Source organism: Pleuronectes platessa, chromosome 12 (assembly GCF_947347685.1).
Source record: "Pleuronectes platessa chromosome 12, fPlePla1.1, whole genome shotgun sequence".
In the NCBI taxonomy this organism is placed as follows: domain Eukaryota; kingdom Metazoa; phylum Chordata; class Actinopteri; order Pleuronectiformes; family Pleuronectidae; genus Pleuronectes; species Pleuronectes platessa.
In genome coordinates, this window is record NC_070637.1 from 14,008,040 (window position 1) to 14,025,300 (window position 17,261).

The following is a 17,261-nucleotide window of genomic DNA, read 5'->3' on the forward strand; positions in this document are numbered from 1 at the left end:
GCACAGTGTCATATTTCCTTCTCTCAGCGCCTGTGTAGACACACGGGGTCATGCTGGGGTTAACCCCCCCCCCCCCAACCCCATAAATAAACCAGTTAGCACAACGTTTCTTTTTTAACATGAGGTGTCCTCCCAACAGATAAAGTTGTCTACCTGCAGAAATACTTTGCTATTGCTGGCCTGTTGACTGTTACACAAAAGGGTAACAAAATCTGTAATGAGACAAGACTGCAGGTTTCAGTCAAAGAGTTTTTTTCGACTCAAGTCTTAACACTGCAATCAGAGTCTTTCACCAGCAGACGGCACTTTTCAACCTCACAGGAAACACCACAGCCGTGCTGATCTCATTCTTACTGCAGCACAGAGCCTCCACTGTTTCAGATTCAGGCGCCAAATCCAACCATGCAAGAAAATAAACTTCCTCTACATGTTGATGGGCTTTAATAAATTACCTGTAAAGCGATGACACTGTTAAGGAGAATGAGTAACTATTTGAAAATCAATGATCTCAGTGGTGACACGATTTAGAGGAAGTTGATGCTGTTTCACTTTGATGTAACTAAGATTAACTAAGCTCTGTGTTTGTGCTGTGAGGCTTTGATCTGCTGGAGGAGTTTCGTGTGCCGGAGTCCAGAGGAGTGAGGAGGGTGGATGGCTCTCAACCGGAGGCGGTGGCGTACCGCATCAACCCCTCCATCCATCTACGCAGGACCATGAGGTAAAAGTACAAGACTCCATTAGCCTAGTCAATGATTAAAGGGGAACTGGCAATCGTATATTTGCTAAATTCCTGGACTTTAACTTCTCATCTGGCGACATTGAGGAATACGTGTAGTCTGTGTTATGTCAGATCACTGTGATGTCACCTTCAAACGGTCAGAGGTGAAACAGACTTGACACTTTTAACCTTTCAGAAACCGGTGCTAGGTTACTAATCATCGAGTAACTCAACACCAGCTTGAAAGCAGTGTGGATGTGCCTGTAATCCCACCACACAATGATGTCACATGGTCCTAAGAGACACCTGTGCAGCAGTGTAGCATGGTGAGCAGTCAAAGCCTGTAGGGAACATAAAGAAGGTTATTAGTGAGCTGATGCGCTACTCTGTCTCATATATGAGCTTTGGATTGGATTGGATTGGATTTAGAAAAGTTTTTTACTATGCTAGCAGCTTAGCTCTAAGGAAAGCAGTCTCCACATGTTGATCTGTCCACCTCTTTGGACCACACACTTACATATGTGTTTGGGTGTTAATTCATTCTAATGTTAACATTTAGCTGTAGCACTGTTGAGCCAATACAAATAAAGATGGATGACATGGCAGGTCCCTAAAAGTGAAGACAAAACATTGTGATCACCACCTGGTGACTGCAGTATAGGTCATACATCCAGCCTTTTCCACATTAGGAGGGGGCATGGAGAAAAGTGAAAAGTCAAGTCCATGTCAAATGTCATTTCAGGTACTTCACACGTCAAGTGTTTTCAGTTATTAGTTATTTGATGCTGGCATGACTGACAGCTGAGACTGACCTCGTGATTGGTTGAGAGCGTTTATCACCCGGACTTTGCTACCTCAGCTCAATCCTCCGATCGCTCCTGTAAAGACTCCAACTCCAAATGTTCAAGATGGCAGAATTTGTGCCTGTTCTGTTTTATCTTAATTCTGTACAGTGAGGGGAAGTGGGGACATGTCATCCATCTTTTTATACAGTCTATGGTTGTTTGCTTTGCAGAGCTGCTAGCATGTCTTTAGGTCAAACGGTTTTTCTTTGAACGCTCTTTGTCTGAAAATGAATGCAAGGTTTAGAGCCTTTAGTGCTTTGCTCATATTGAATAAACAGTTGTTCTGCATTTTCACAAAAAAGCTACAAACAAATGTAAGTATTGAATCAGTCCCAACTCATATGCTAATTGGGGATTTGAGCATTGAGTTAAAGTCCCTGTTTCAACTTATGCACATTCCTCTTCAATTAAACCCTCATGTTCCCACATAAGCCCTTAATTGTTGTTTTGTGAAAGAAAGCAGCCTCTGTATGATTTTATCCAGTGTCCTATAAACCCCACTCCTGTGCCTCAGTGACGTGTATCCAGATGGACTTCCCTCCGACTACTCCATCATTGCCACCTTTAAGGTGACCAATGACACTGCCAAGAGGAACTGGAACCTGTGGCAGGTCAGCGACCCTGAGGGGAGGGAGCAAGTGGGCCTGCGTTTCCAGGGCGACACCCGCTCTTTAGACTTCTTCTACACCAGCCCCCTCGGGAGCCAGATGCTGAGGACTTTCCATGGCGTGGAGAAACTGTTCGACGGAGAGTGGCACAAGTTGGCGCTGAGCGTGAAGGGCAGACAAGTGAAGCTGCTGATAGACTGTGAGGAGGTCAGTGTGGAGTCCATGGATGAGTCGAGGCCTGTCATCCGCCAGGGGTACACATCCATCGTGAAGCGAGCAGCAGGAGATCGCTCTTTGTCTGTACGTTAACACTTTGCATTTCTATATTTTCTGGTCTATATATAACTTCCCTTGGTCTTGGATTGCAACTTCAATTCGTCACATCATCTCCTCTGTTTTACCAGGTGGACCTACAGCAGATGGATGTGTCGTGTGACCCAGAGCAGCCTTACTCAGAGGGCTGCTGTGAGCTCTCCAGTGTGGTCAGTCACCTGGGACAAAACACCATTTCGCTCCCTCTGTTACAGACATCTCTGCAGTTTCAAATCCTAAATATCTCTTTACCTGTGCATGGCAGTGTGGAGGGTATGCAGAGATCGGTCTAACAGCTGGAAGAGCAGCTTGCAAATGTATGCACGGACAACCAGGCATTCAGGGACCTCCAGGGCCAAAGGTAAATGTACCTGCACAATGAAAATTGGCTGAATGTACTAGAAAGATAAGTTGAGTCTGTGTTGACGAATTTGTTTTTCTTCTGCAGGGTCATAGAGGTCTTCCAGGGAAGGCCGGAGACCAAGGAAGACAAGGAAACTGGGTAAATAAATGTCTTTGTGTCATGCAAATATCAAACCTCCTGTTCCACTGTGTTCACCCAGAGTGATCCTACCCCCTTCCTCATGATGGACAGCAAAGAATTAAACTGAATTGTGACATTGTAAAACTTGCATTTATGAGACAGCAGCAGTGAAGCTGTGGAAAATGGCATTAGACGTACAACTGAGACACAGCAGGATGGAAACGGATCTGGAAGCACAAGCGCATAGCGATAGTAAACACGGGGGCTCCTTTCATAGTTTGAAAACATTTTGTGTCCAGGCCAAGATTAACGTGACAATAAACTTGTTTTTTTCGTTCTGAAATAACCATTTGCATGGATGCAGGATGTGCTGGTTTAGAATATATGCTTTAACTCATCTTGGCGAAGGATCATAGGATTTGTGACCGCTTTTGCTTTTCCATTTGGAATGAACTTAGCGATATGTAATGAATCCCATACACACTGGAAAACCAGGCGAGTTGAGCTACAACCAAACCCTCTGAGTGTCTGGTAATGAGCGGCATTAGTCTGCTTAACCATTGTGGGAATTTTGTCAGAGGATTTGTTTCTCGAATGTGTTCTATTTTTTGAGATACAAGGCTATTTAATTCACCACAGGGAGACCAAACTGGGAAAAAGAGGAAACTTTAGAGAAAATGATAATGACGGAAGTATTCTGCTGCACGAGCCAGTTACACACGGATCACTGAATGAACAAATACACTCACATTTGTATTCTCCAGGGAGCAGCACACTGCTGATTATTTCCACTTTAAATTTATGACTTGTTAATCTCTTGGAAGCGTAGCAGTTACTGTTACGTCGGGGCGAATCTGGTTGTCTTTCAAAAAACGGTGAGGATAACATGTGTTTAAAGGAGGACAGGATTGTATACACATGTGTGCTGTCTTAGTATTTAACATGCTTTTCTTGAGAAAAAAAAAACACCCCATGCTGCCTGAGCAAACACAAATGTGTGTCTGTCGAGTGATGCACTGTGCAGAGTGCATTTCCAGAGCTGTACATGCTACATATTCATGTCTTGAGCAGCAGCTGTAGCTCATCTGGGGATCAGTCCTGTGTAAGTTGTTAGAGATTTGAACCCCTTCCAGCTCGTGAATCACGGAGCCCCAACATGTTTATCTCCTCCCCCGCTGGCATCCGAGGAGGGCATTTCCTGGCACTCACATATGAACTGTCCATCTCAGGTGGTGGGTGGTCCTTTCCTCTTCAGGGGCTTTACACCCGCCTTCAAGGCGTTGTAAAGTTCACGGTCATGGCTCTCGCCGTACTGTCGGCCATCTCTGAGGTTATGGCCTGCGTCTAGCTGACTCTGCGTAAAAACAGTGTTGGGGCGAGATGGTCAAATAAACAGACAACACAAAGGCATCCTGGCGTAGTTGAATGTGTTTGTTGAATCAGTGACATACAGCCTACTGGAAAACACTTGTCCCTCTACTACCAGGGACGGACGCATCTGTGGAAACGATCACGGTCCATTTTGTTGTGTCAGTGACTAATGTTTCCTAAATCTTGCTGAAACTATGTTTTCTCCACCAATGTGACTGATGTGTGACTGAAATTTATAGTGTCTTCATATTGAGTGAACTCACTGGGTTTCTTGCTGTGATGTCAATACCACTTAGCCACATGATTGGTTAGTCAGCTAGTCTGGCTCCCTAACCGCCCACTTACCCAACATAGTATTTTTCATACTTGTTTTGTAAAGATTTTACACATCAGCTGTACATAAACTGTCCCTCTCTCAGATAGCAGTTTCCCCATTTGCAGTTCTTGTGCTAAGCTAAGCTAACTGTTCTTTGACATACTGCTACATTTACAACGTTTTCTTTGACAAGAGTCCGAGGGGATGATTCATGTCAATGTGTTACAGCTAAAGACTATAGCTTGTTAGCTTAGCACAAAGACCAGGAAGAGATGTTCACAGTTTGCCTAGCTGGCTTATCCACACTGAAGCAACATTGTCTTTTTCACACTTGTTTTGTACAATTTAATGTTCTACGTGTCAGAGAAGTTACAAGGTTGTTTTTTAAAATCTTCTTTATTTTTATATTAAAGATAAATGTTTAGTTTTGTGCTAAGCTAAGGTTCTTGAACAGCTTTAAGCATTTAGTAGCATGTTGACTATATTTATAGGTCCCAGAAGCTGGATTTTGTTCCCTATGTTCAGAACCAAGCGAAATTTCCTCTGTCATCTTTCTGCAAAGCTATGCTAAAAGCCTGAGCTTTATACGGGCACATGATTGCATGTAATTCTTAAAAAAAGTGTATTTGCCAGTATGTCAAACTGGTACTAATACTTTTTCTCCTTTGTTCCTTGTCCATCTTGCCATGCTGACAGCAGAAAATAAAACAGCTGGTTTCTGAGTATTTATTTAAGGAGCAGATGCCGTCATGTCCGTCAGTTCCTCTGTCTGATGCTTCAGACGTTACGAGTGACTTTCTCTCACTGGAAACATCCACTCACTCCAAAATTCATGTTTTATGCACTATTATTACAATATTATATATCATAGAAGCTGGTCGATTGACAAACATGTAGTTTAAGGTCATGTCTTGCTTTTGACATGTCTTCCAGGCCATCAGGGGAAACACAGGAGACTACGGCAACATTGGCGAGCCAGGCCTAAAGGTAATATAGTACTTTATATGCTCCTGTCAGGGCTTAACGCTTCTCTTTGGCTTCTTCTCAGAACCCATTAATGAAACTTTACACACATCCTCAGGGGGAAGAAGGAATCAAAGGCGAGAAAGGAATGAGAGGACTCTGGGGCCAAGTGGTAATTTATCGCTCTCAGATTCAGCTTTTTCTTTACCTTGAAACTTTACACATGTGCATTAATGTGATGTTGTGTTATCAGGGAGACCGAGGTCCTCAGGGCCTGAAGGGATTAAGAGGGGCAGCAGGGTTCAAGGTAAGCATCTCTGCTGGGGGCAGATTTTTGATTGGACGCATTTAATTAGGCAGCAAGTTAATTAAGTTTTCAACTTTTCATTGGATTTGCTTGTTGAAAGTTTTTATAACTTTAAAAATAACTCAGAGGGTAATTACAGGGAGTTCGTGGAGCTGCTGGGGACATCGGAGAGACTGGGAAATCAGGAGAAGTTGTAAGTTAACCTTCCAGACTCTGTGGTGAGTCCTTTCACACTTTATTATGTAGTTACTGTATTACTAACATTTTGGACTCTTAAAGGGAGCTCAAGGCGAAAGAGGACACGAAGGGATTCCTGGGTTTCAAGGTGTTAAGGTAATCATGTTCCCTTATTTCTCTGTCTTCTTTATATCCACCAATTTTGTAACTTAATTCCATTGTGCTTTTCTTTTTAGGGAAATAAAGGGAAGACTGGTGCGACGGGGCGTCCTGGGCCCAGAGGAAAGCAGGTGGGTTTATTCGGGGGGATTCCCTTTTCATGGGATTCCCACAATCCATATTGTGACTGAGTTATTTCAGGGTCTACAAAATCTCCTCATGTAAGCAGCTCAGAGCCAGTAAATAATTACAAATGTGGGAAAACACTGGAGGACTGCAATTTTTTTGGCTTTTCCGCCGTCTCTATAAACAATGTTCGTCCATGTGGCCGGAAATTTGCCGAGATCTGAGGGTCTTGAACTATATCAACATGAGCTTGTGAGTCACTGTGAGAAAGGCCCCAACCACAATGATAACTTTCTCTGTTATAAATGAAGAATAGCTCTCTGATTCTCAGTGTTACCCTGTGAGTGAAATGTGTTGGATATAATGTGACATCTTGTTTTTTTGTGTCAAATATTACTTTGACAGGGAATTGTAGGAGATCCTGCAGAGAGGGGTGCAGCTGGAGAGAAGGGGAAGCCTGTACGTACATTAAAACATCACAATGACATTAAATTCATGTGTGTCTGTTTGATTATGTTCGATATACAAACATCACAAAGGTTTCATATTTTTATGCTCAATATTCAATACTGATTTTTGGTCTGAAAACTAGGGGATCCAAGGTCCTGTGGGCAGAGCTGGCACCGTCGGGCCAAAGGTAATTCACTGCTGGCACACGCACAATGCCTCACACCTCAGCGCTCACTCGCACCGCCAAGATTATTTGTCTGTGTTGTGATTATGTGGCCTCTCCCTAGGGTATTATTGGCGATCCAGGCATATTTGGCAGAGATGGTGATCCTGGAATAGAGGTGATACCTTCCTCTTATAATAATGTCTTCATGTGGAATCATGGAAGCCAAGCACTCGTCTTAATATAAGTGTCATCTCTTCCTCGCAGGCTCATCAAGGTTCACAAGGTCAAAGTGGAAAACTTGGGCGATCCGGAACAAAGGTAGCTCGATGGCCTGATTTGTTTTTTGTAAATAAATGTAAAAATTTGTTGTTTTTGGCACATCAGCTCGTTGCTGACTGTGTGTTCTAACAGGGGGAGACAGGCGCCCTGGGGCCGGCAGGAGACATGGGTCCCCAAGGCCGAACCGTAAGTTACTTTTTTCAGATATTTCCATCACTGAAGACAAGCACATTATACATTTTGCACGTAAAGTAGATGCCATCTTTAAGAAAAATTGCAAAGAAAGAGCGGTCCCTAAGGTCGGTTTAATAAATGTTTTATTCTCGAGGGCCCAAGAGGTTACAAGGGTTCTGCGGGGAAACCAGGAAGACCTGGATTCATCGGCCCACCAGGGCCCATTGTGAGTGCTCCAGATGAATTTTCTAAACTCTTCCAAATACTAGTTCATTTTCTTCAAGTCATTAAACCTTGTCATCTCTTCACAGGGACATGTGGGTGTGCCTGGAAAACCCGGGTCCAAGGTAATACAGCCTCACCATTACCCATCAGAGAAATTATTTGAAAGCAAAATTACCATTAATTGCTCAATTATTGACAGTATTCAGGAAATATGTACTAATTTAGAATATGCAGAGGTGTTCTCTGTTGAAACCGGGTTTTATTACTTGACTTTTTAAACTTGTGTTCAGATAATAATTAAAGATCGTTGAGACACCACCTCATAATCTTTTTTTTATCATATTAATCAAGCCATGTCTTTGATCGTAATATTGTCCCCCTGCTCCTTCTGTGAACAAACTCATGATAAACCAGCATGACGAGGTTGGAGCCCCCATGTTGGCTCAGTCAGTCTTATTCTCCTCATCTGGACTGAAGGTCACAACCCGCTGATCTGCCCCTCGGGACCAGCTTCTGTCCCACGCTGATTAAAGAGGCAGATACTTTCTGCAGAAACCGCTTATCACATGTTTATTTTTTTGTGGCGGGTTTCAAAACAAACAAATCCAGTTTAAAAAAAAATCTATTGAAAATGTATATGTAGAAGTTTGGCACTGATCTGTTTTAAATTATGTAAATGTTAATTAATAGTTATTCAGGAAGTTGGAATTGTGTACTATGCGATTGATTATCATTGGTTGAATGGCAGACTAAGAAACCAGTGACCAGCCACGATGCCCGTCTACATGTTGACATTCTGACCCATTAGTACTCATTACAAAAGTACTTATTACTCATGGAGTGGACCACGCCTGGACTGGACACCAGTAAAGTTTTGTGACTGAATCTTGGATGTGACACTATTGTGGTGACAATATCTATGCACAGACAGACAGACATATAATCACTTACTAAAGTGCTGGAAAAATCTACTGTGGAAGTTCCCACCATAGTAGGTGTGTCCAGAACATTTTGCCATGAAGGCATCCACAAACACATACAGGGTCACAATGAGAAAACAATGAATGGTCCTGTTCCATAACTGGTTTGGTGTAGGATTCCCAAACAGAACAGCTCCACACTGGGAAACATTGGCATATCATGACTGAGTGCTTGAGCAGTAGCTGTCAAAAGAACGGCAGTGAAGGGGCATCTTATAATCAGCTTTGATTTATGGCCTGAATTCTGACAGTAAGAAAACCTCACTGCAGAAAAGTATTAAAATGTTGACACCTTTTGCAGGACAGCGCACCTGACTAAACTTGAATAAACAAATATAACTCATTATGAAGATGCTATTAAAAAACAAATAATGTGTTGGGCCCAGCAGACGATGTACAATTGTAAATGCCCCTATGTGTTTTATAACTCCAGGTAGTAGCTTCAGGTGCATAAACACACTTCCACTGCTCCCACGTTAAAAATTGGTGCAAAATATAACAAGAAACAAACAGTAATACAATCCAAATCCTCTGCTGAGGGGTACATTGTAGTCAGGTGCTGTTGAAATGCAGACAATATAAAAGATGAAGTACTAAAAAGGTCTAATCTCTATCATGCAGTTTCACATGTTGCACTATCCTCTTTAAATAAAAACTGTGTCTCTTGTGGCCCTGGACTCAGACTTACTCCAAGCTTTACTGTGTTCAATTGATGGATGCTTTTCTTCTCCAGTCAATGAAAAGTCCATTCATAGAGCAGAAGGCAGGTGAAATCCTGATACAGCAACTATATGAAAGTTTCTCAACATTGTATTTTTCTTTCGCCTTGTGCAGGGAAACACAGGAATCCAGGGAATCCAAGGAGTTAAAGGTGGACAGGTACTGCCCTAAATATTTCGCCAAATATTTCATCTATTTTCATCATTAAATCCTCTTGTCTGTCTTTTTTTCTTTTCTCATCATGATTTTGCTCTATTCACAGGGAGACAAAGGAGTTAAAGGCCCCAAGCCGAAGGTGAGCTGGGATATTGTCTGAGTGAATAGTCAGAAAATCTAATATCAGTCCATCAGATCACATTCCCCACATATTTCAGGCATCTGTCGATGTGATTATGACACCCACAATTGCAGGACAATGAATCTTGCACATTTCACCAGGTGTTCTATTCCAGGTTTTTATTTTTATTTTACATGAACACTTCTAATTTATTGATAAATTTAGATGTATACACCACCCTATCAAAACTGTTAATATTTTTAAACACCCCAGAGCTTTTACCGCTTTCTGTGAAGCTTCTGTCGATGCAAATGGGATTTCTCATGCTCGTATTCTGATGGATGCGACTGTCTGCATCCTGAACCCAGTCCTGCTGAAGTTGTTAACCTGTTCCGTAGGCTGGAGACAGAGGGGAGCAGGGTCTCCAGGGAGGACGGGGGAAGCGCGGCCCCGCAGGCCCTCCTGGACATTCAGGTCCGGTCGGAGTCAAGGGGGTTCGAGGTGAAGGAGGACCAGATGGCTTTCAGGGGCCCCCGGGTCCACCAGTAAGTAAAATGCAAGCTTCTGAATCGTGACATAATGATGAAATACACTGCTCTTCAGTCCCTGCTAAACTTAATAATGACAATTAATAACTGGCTATGGCTTCATGTATCTGTGGAAGATGGCACAGAATCAGCAACGTGAACGCAGACTAGCACACACCTTGTGTTTGATAACAACTTCAATGTCAAGAGCACATTTAAACAGTTTCTCATTTAGCGTGTGGTCGATAGTGACTCACAGCAAGACTTTCATTTAGTGTGGCTATAAATCCATAATGAGCCTCAGGAAATATTGTTGGCTTCACTAGTTTGCTGCCTTTCCTTTTCCTCTGAGAGGCAGCCGCTGCTTCAGCTTGCCCCGTCCTGTCAGAACGCTCCACATTTCATGTCCCCCAGTTGGGTCCCCTCCAACTCAAGGATGTGGTATTGATTTGTCACACAGGGTCCAACCCTCCCCGCAGAACACGTGATCGAGGTTTGTAAGATGGTGGTGCTGGAGCAGATGTCTACCTTCGCCAACTCAGTGAAGAGGACATGTGCTGCTGTCTGTCCTCTGTATGGTGACGTGCCCATGGGTGCCCCCGGTCCCCCCGGACAGAAGGGACCCCCCGGACCCTCTGTGAGTTGGTCTTAACTTTAATCCGCCTTTTTTTCTTTCTATTAAAATCATAGCTGTATGTATCACATCACCTCCTGCAGACCTTCAGCTGAGAGCACAGTGAAGTTAACATACATTGTCTTTTTTTTCTTTTCTCCCTGGCTGTGTAAAATTGAAACGTACTCTGAGGGTCTGGACTGGACTGAAAGAGCTGAAGTATTTGGCTGAAAAGCTTGGAATGAAAACATTACGACTTTCCACGTCTCTATGCGGACAAATAGGGAGTCGCACACTAGACACTGTCTCTGTGCTGAATGGTTTTTGGAGAGTATCGAGACTGTCCTTGGATTGGAAAGCCTTTTCCACATTATTTTGCAGTGTAGGACCGATTCATGTTCCACAACTTCTTTAATCACAAAGACTCTCGGACTGATAAAGGCTCTCGAAGCCATTAACGTATAATGATATTCCACTATATTAGATTATGGCCGGAAAGCCTCACGATGTGGTGTTTAAAGCCAAACCAAGAACAGTGATGTCCCATTACTTTGCAATGTTCATCCAACTTGAAGGATCTTTTTTGCAGAGCCGGTCAAAGTTGAATGAAACCAATACAAAGTTCACACTGAAAACTCACAAGAGATTGACACTGTATTTTCCTATCGATGATTGTTGTCAGGGCAACCCGGGTAACGACGGTGTTGCTGGAGAACAGGGTCAACAGGGTTTCTACGGAGAAGCTGGAGATCTGGGACGAAAGGGAGAAACAGGTACGGAAAACCAACATGGCAGAACACAGTTATGAAAGTCAGGAACAACAAACCTAATTCACCGGAGCTTGTCTTGTTTACAAAGAAGCGGTGGAAAAATAATCCAGCTCATTTATTTAAAAGTGCATGAACTGATTCGTTTGGCCTCTGGCAGAACAACAAACTATAAACATATCATTAACTTATTATCACCTTAAAATAACCGATGCGTAGATTCATGTGTTGGCAAACAGTGGTTTGTTTACATATCCAGCAGACATGTCATGTCATCGTTGGGTTATCGTGGCCTCCACTTGGACTTCACATATTTTCAACAGCCAGCCTGCAATATAAACTGGAGGAGTCATGGAGTTTTAAAGATGTGGGCGTTTGCCAGGCAGCGAGGGTCTAACAGAAAAGACGCTATCATGCTGAATTATGGGAGCTATTATTTATTATTCCTGTATTTTTGGAATGGACCTCATTGAAGGGTTACAACAGTCAGCATGTTGGCCTTTGTTTCATAGACTTGGACCATTGCATTGTCTTTTACAGGCCCTCCAACTTTATTTAAGTACTGTACAGCAGGAGGTAGTAGTACAAAAATACTCGACATACAAAATGAGTACTTTGATTCCATCCTATATTTGTGTATTTTCTTTATATTTACATAAAGGTGGATTTTTATTCCTCTAAAGGCTGATGGGTAGTTTTGTTTTCAAGAATGCCTCATATAAAATGATTGTGTTCATTTGGTTAAATCTTGATCAACAGTCGGCTAAGTATTCAAACATATTTTGTAAAAGCACAAACTTTCCCTTAAAAATGAAAAATAAGTAAAAGTAAGATAATTTCCATCCCTGGAAAGATCATGACAACATTTGATCATGAAACCCAATGTATGAATCTGCTGAATCTATTTATCCTGTACTTCAGCACTGTATCACATCACAGCCTGACAGTGGCTGAAGCGTGATCTCACACTCAAGCTATGTACCCACACCAAGTCAAACAAATCAAAGAATATTTAAATAGTGTGTGTTTGTCTTCCAGGTGACAAAGGAGAGCTAGGAGATAAAGGAGTGAAGGGTCATGGCTTTCCTGGCTACACTGGCGACCAGGGAACACAGGGTAATTCCATCCTCCACGTTTTCATGTTGTTTTATGACTTGCTTAAAATGAGTCATTAATTGATTTTCAAAATTGAGCCTGTGGAACTACCTTCAGCTGACCCTCTGCAACATATGCAAGCTATCTTAAGCTGAGCATGTGCTTCAGAGGAAGGATGCGGAAAGTATAATTAAAAAAGAGAGTGTCTCCTTTGCCAAAAACAAATGATTTTTCTCTGTAAATATCCTCATTTTTGTTTCAGGTAAGCGTGGACGTCCTGGCAGAGCTTTCAACGGGCAGCCAGGGAAGCAGGGCGAGCGGGGACATGCAGGCCAGCCTGGACTCAGGGGCCACCCGGGTCTCAGAGGACCCCCTGGGGTCTGTCTCACCTCTGGGTGCTCCCAGCCCGAACCCACCAGTGGCACACCTCCGCCAGCACCGCGGAGGTTGAGGAATCGTGCATAGAGGAAGAACAGTGGACAGTGAATTGAATAGTGAGCTTAAAGGAGGAAAACATTGACAGATAGATTTTTGTTAATATGTGTTTTGATCAAATAAATTGACATTTTTGTGTAAATATGCAACTAAAACCTGAGCTAAACTTCTGCAAACAAAGACAACGACCACAGTATGTGAGTGATAACAAAGTATGTTTGTATGAAAAGACCATCGTCATTTGATAATTTAATTTGAACTGATTTCAGTCTGAGTTGTCTTTAAACACCTGTGCTTTATAATAAAAATAACAAAAGATTTCTTTTCTTTTAGACTATTGTGTGAAAGCCATAGCTCTTTTATCTGGGATGGGATCTGAGACCTGGTGTTATAAATAACCCAAGACAGACTAACAGTAATGTTTAAAAACATGAACAAATTTACATTATACTCACACAGTATATCAAGTATATTTAGTTTTTTAGAAAAGTCAAGGAAAAACTAATGCTAACATCCTATATCGCCACGTTAATGTAAATAAGAAAGCTCCTGGATCTGCTCATTTATCTTAATACAGTAAACTGTTTGCCGCAAAGAATCCAACGATCAATAGATGGCCTGTTATTAATAAAATCTATACAATGTATAATATAAAAAAATTGCCATATCCGTACTTATTGTTATTGGAAATTGTTGTTTCAGATATTCTATATGATGAATAAAATACATGTTTCATTCCCACTACAGCACTGTAAATATAAACTTATGATATAATTTAATCATAATTTAGTTTTTAACAACAAATATTTGCCCCACATCTCTGAAGGGTGCAGTGATCAAGGAGAATGTAAGAAAATGCCCGATCTCACAAAGGTAAAGAAATGAAGAGCTAAGTACCACAAAGTTCTGTCCAGTTGCTCTCACTTGATCCTGATAACTGACAGACACACAATCACAGACGAAAACATAACCCCCTTGACGGACGTAATTAAGGAGTGCACTACATTATTTTTTATTTCCCATCCATTTCCCTGACTGGAAGGTTTTAAAGTGTTTTCAAATCTCAATTATATATCATTGTGCTACAGTGATTCTACATGGGTGAAAGGTTAATGATCTCCCACCTGTGTTTCCCAGAGGTTGTTGTAGCTATGAGAACAAACAATGACACCCACATCAATGTTTCCCACATGGCAGCTCTGCAGAGACTGTTGTAGTGTTGTTTCCTCACAGCAACAACAGCGCTGGCCGGACTCTTGGCCTGCGTGTGACTTTCCAGATGAGAAACCTGCCGGTCAAGTGAAGTGGAGACTCTGAAGTGTATGAGGTACCACACATGTCTGTCTGCATTAGCCGTGCAGAGGGCCGACACCCATGCACTTCCCTGTTTTGGGATCAATGCATGCTGGGATGTGCTCCAGTCGTTCTGCAGCCCAGAAAAGACTAAATGAGTTGAGAAATAGAATGAATGAGTGTTTTCCACAGAAACGCTTCACAAAAAGGGGGAAACACCCTGGGAGCTCCGCGTGTGGCTCCTCTCCGAGTCTTTCCTGGCTTCCATTAATTTCCTCTGAGAAGGCCGGTGACTGCAGATCGTCATCCTCCACCCCTGTGGGACTGCAGCATCATGTGTGCCATGCTGCTCTGTTTTGTTCCATCAAACCATGCTATGGCCACCTCTGTCATGGAAAGAATTACCGATGCATGATTATCCCCAACTTTTTGTCTGTGGGCTCAACCACTCGCCGTAGACATGCTCACTATTTATCTCTGCGGCGAACCGTACGAGTAATCCTGGTAAATACAGCTTAATGCGAGCGAGCTGATTAAAAAGCCAAAGCTGCAGAGCTTCAAAGTGATGGCACAGAATCAGAGGTTATATTAGACGCAGAGGCTTTACGCTGTCCTCGGGCAGTTATTTGAAAAGTTTCAGAGCATCTGCCAGACACTGTAAATGTTAGTTGATGTAAGCAATAATCCAAATGCGTTGTTCTGTTTGGTAGAAGTCAAAGTGAGCAGAGTGCTGACTGTGTTTGGTCCAACTCTAGATTCAATTAACAATGCTGATGCAAACTTTTACCACACTCGCACATTATAATTAACTGGCACAATAACATACCACTGTAGCGGCAGGAGTCATAAAACTTTTTTCCGGGTAATTATCCTCCTTTTTATTTGTGTAAACAGTTTTTTTTTATTTGTGAAAACCAACTGCATTTGTGTTGAACGCTATTTTATACAAGAACCTGAAGCAATTTACAGGTATAAATCCAGGTTTTATTGTGAACGTCTGAAAGCAACTTAGGCCTTCAACAAGTTTCTTCTTAGCCAACAACAGCCTGAGGACTTTATTTCTATAGGAAGGAATCGGATCAAAAGAGTTTTGTCTAGTGAGGCCCAAACGTGAATTTAACCAATGTCAGGGGCAGTTTTGGTCATCCAGAGTATTTGATTCATGAAGGGACCTAAGTATTTAACATGATCATAAAAATACATGATCACAATATAAACTGTTTGGCAAATTCTCACATTCTTTACATTTGATTTTTGCACCGTGCCAGAGTTGAAGAGTCAAACAGTCTCAAATCCAGTTTATAGTCAAACTATGATAACAAAGTCGCCTCATCAACATCGCACCAATGTTGTATTAAAATCTGTTTCCCCTTATATGAACCTGAACTGATTCCTAATCCCCACCCTAACTAGGCTGTGGGGGAAACAGACTTTAAGATCAGTTGGTCACGTTCAGTCTTGTGTATGTTGTACGTCATTATTTTGGCCCATCTTCAGGATGCTTACATTTACCTTTGAAGTGCAAGCAGGAGTGCGAGCAACAAGATACTGACTGCAGTTCATTTATAACAAGGTTTTTCTGCCAGTATCATAAAGACCCTTTATTTATTTGGACCTATTTAAAGAAAATAGATTTTCTTGCAAATTTTAAAAGAAGTTTGGCGCCATCAGTCCAGTAAATATCAGGCAACACTTACAGCTCTTTAACTGATTTTATTCAGACATGAGGGCTTGCAAATTGATGAAAACAAGAAAATAAAACACAAAATTCAGATTGTGTATGTCTTTTTCATGTCCAATACAGGATTATTTTACCTCTCGGGGTGATGAATCAAATTATGGTTAGTATTACTCAAATGAAAGAATCTGATAGAAGAAAATCACTTTGAAACTGATCTGCACACATGTTGTAGACTCACAGCCTGTAATGACCTACGGGTCAGTTTTATGGGGTCACAACCCAACCAAAGTTGAGACAACAACTGTATTTATTAGTCCAGGAGCCACTGAAAGATACAATATTGACCTGAGCCACAGTTTCCCTTTAATGTGTGCACATCAAGTGCCTACGAATGTCCCACATTTTGTACATCCCTAACCACAAGTGTGGGACAATTCAAGGCATTTTGTTATAATGATAAGTTCCTAGAAGTGTTCCAAGTATTGTACTTCCCTAAAACCAAGAGTGGGACATTTCTAGACATTTTACCTCAATGATAAGTGCATGGAAGTGTCCGGCTCATTCTGATTGGTTGGGACAATTCTAGGCATTTTGCTTTAATGTGAAGTGCCTACAAGTGTCCCACGTATTGTACTTCCCTAACACCAAGAGTGAGATATTTCTAGGCATTTTGCCTCATTGATAAGTGCCTACATGTGTCCGGCTCAATCTGATTGGTCGGGACATTTCTCGGCATTTTGCTTTTATGTAAAGCTACCTACAAATGTCCCACGAGTTGTACTTCCCTAACACCATGAGTGAGACATTCTAGGCATTTTGCCTCAATGATAAGTGCCTAGAAGTGTCCGGCTCATTCTGATTGGTCGGGACATTTCTAGGCATTTTGCTTCTATGATAAGTGCATAGAAGTGTCCCAATTATTGCACTTCCATAACCACTAATGTGGGACATTTATTGGCATTTTGCTTTAATGTAAAGCTACCTACAAGTGTCCCATGTATTGTACTTCCCTAACACCAAGAGAGGGACATTTCTAGACATTTTGCCTCTATGATAAGTGCCTAGATGTGTCTGGCTCATTCTGATCGGTCGAGACATTTCTAGGCATTTTTGTAATAATGTTAAACAGAGCTCAGGCACCTGGATTTCATTACACAAGATAATCATAGCTGTCTTGTTTAACTTGAGTATCT

At 42.0% G+C, this 17,261-nt stretch overlaps 1 protein-coding gene across 1 annotated transcript; it reads left to right on the forward strand.

Annotated features, from left to right (window-relative positions):
- The first annotated feature begins 358 nt into the window (after positions 1 to 358).
- On the forward strand, positions 359 to 13,416 carry zmp:0000000760 (collagen alpha-1(IX) chain). Its single transcript, XM_053435922.1, has 26 exons — positions 359 to 484; positions 595 to 718; positions 2,078 to 2,471; positions 2,576 to 2,653; positions 2,749 to 2,844; positions 2,932 to 2,985; positions 5,588 to 5,641; positions 5,736 to 5,789; positions 5,871 to 5,924; positions 6,064 to 6,117; positions 6,204 to 6,257; positions 6,338 to 6,391; positions 6,792 to 6,845; positions 6,979 to 7,023; positions 7,124 to 7,177; positions 7,267 to 7,320; positions 7,414 to 7,467; positions 7,610 to 7,681; positions 7,767 to 7,802; positions 9,495 to 9,539; positions 9,643 to 9,675; positions 10,056 to 10,202; positions 10,645 to 10,821; positions 11,480 to 11,570; positions 12,603 to 12,680; positions 12,922 to 13,416. Exons 1-26 carry the CDS (start codon positions 463 to 465, stop codon positions 13,122 to 13,124), a joined length of 2,235 nt encoding a protein of 744 aa, XP_053291897.1. The 5' UTR covers positions 359 to 462; the 3' UTR covers positions 13,125 to 13,416.
- Positions 13,417 to 17,261: the final 3,845 nt, after the last annotated feature.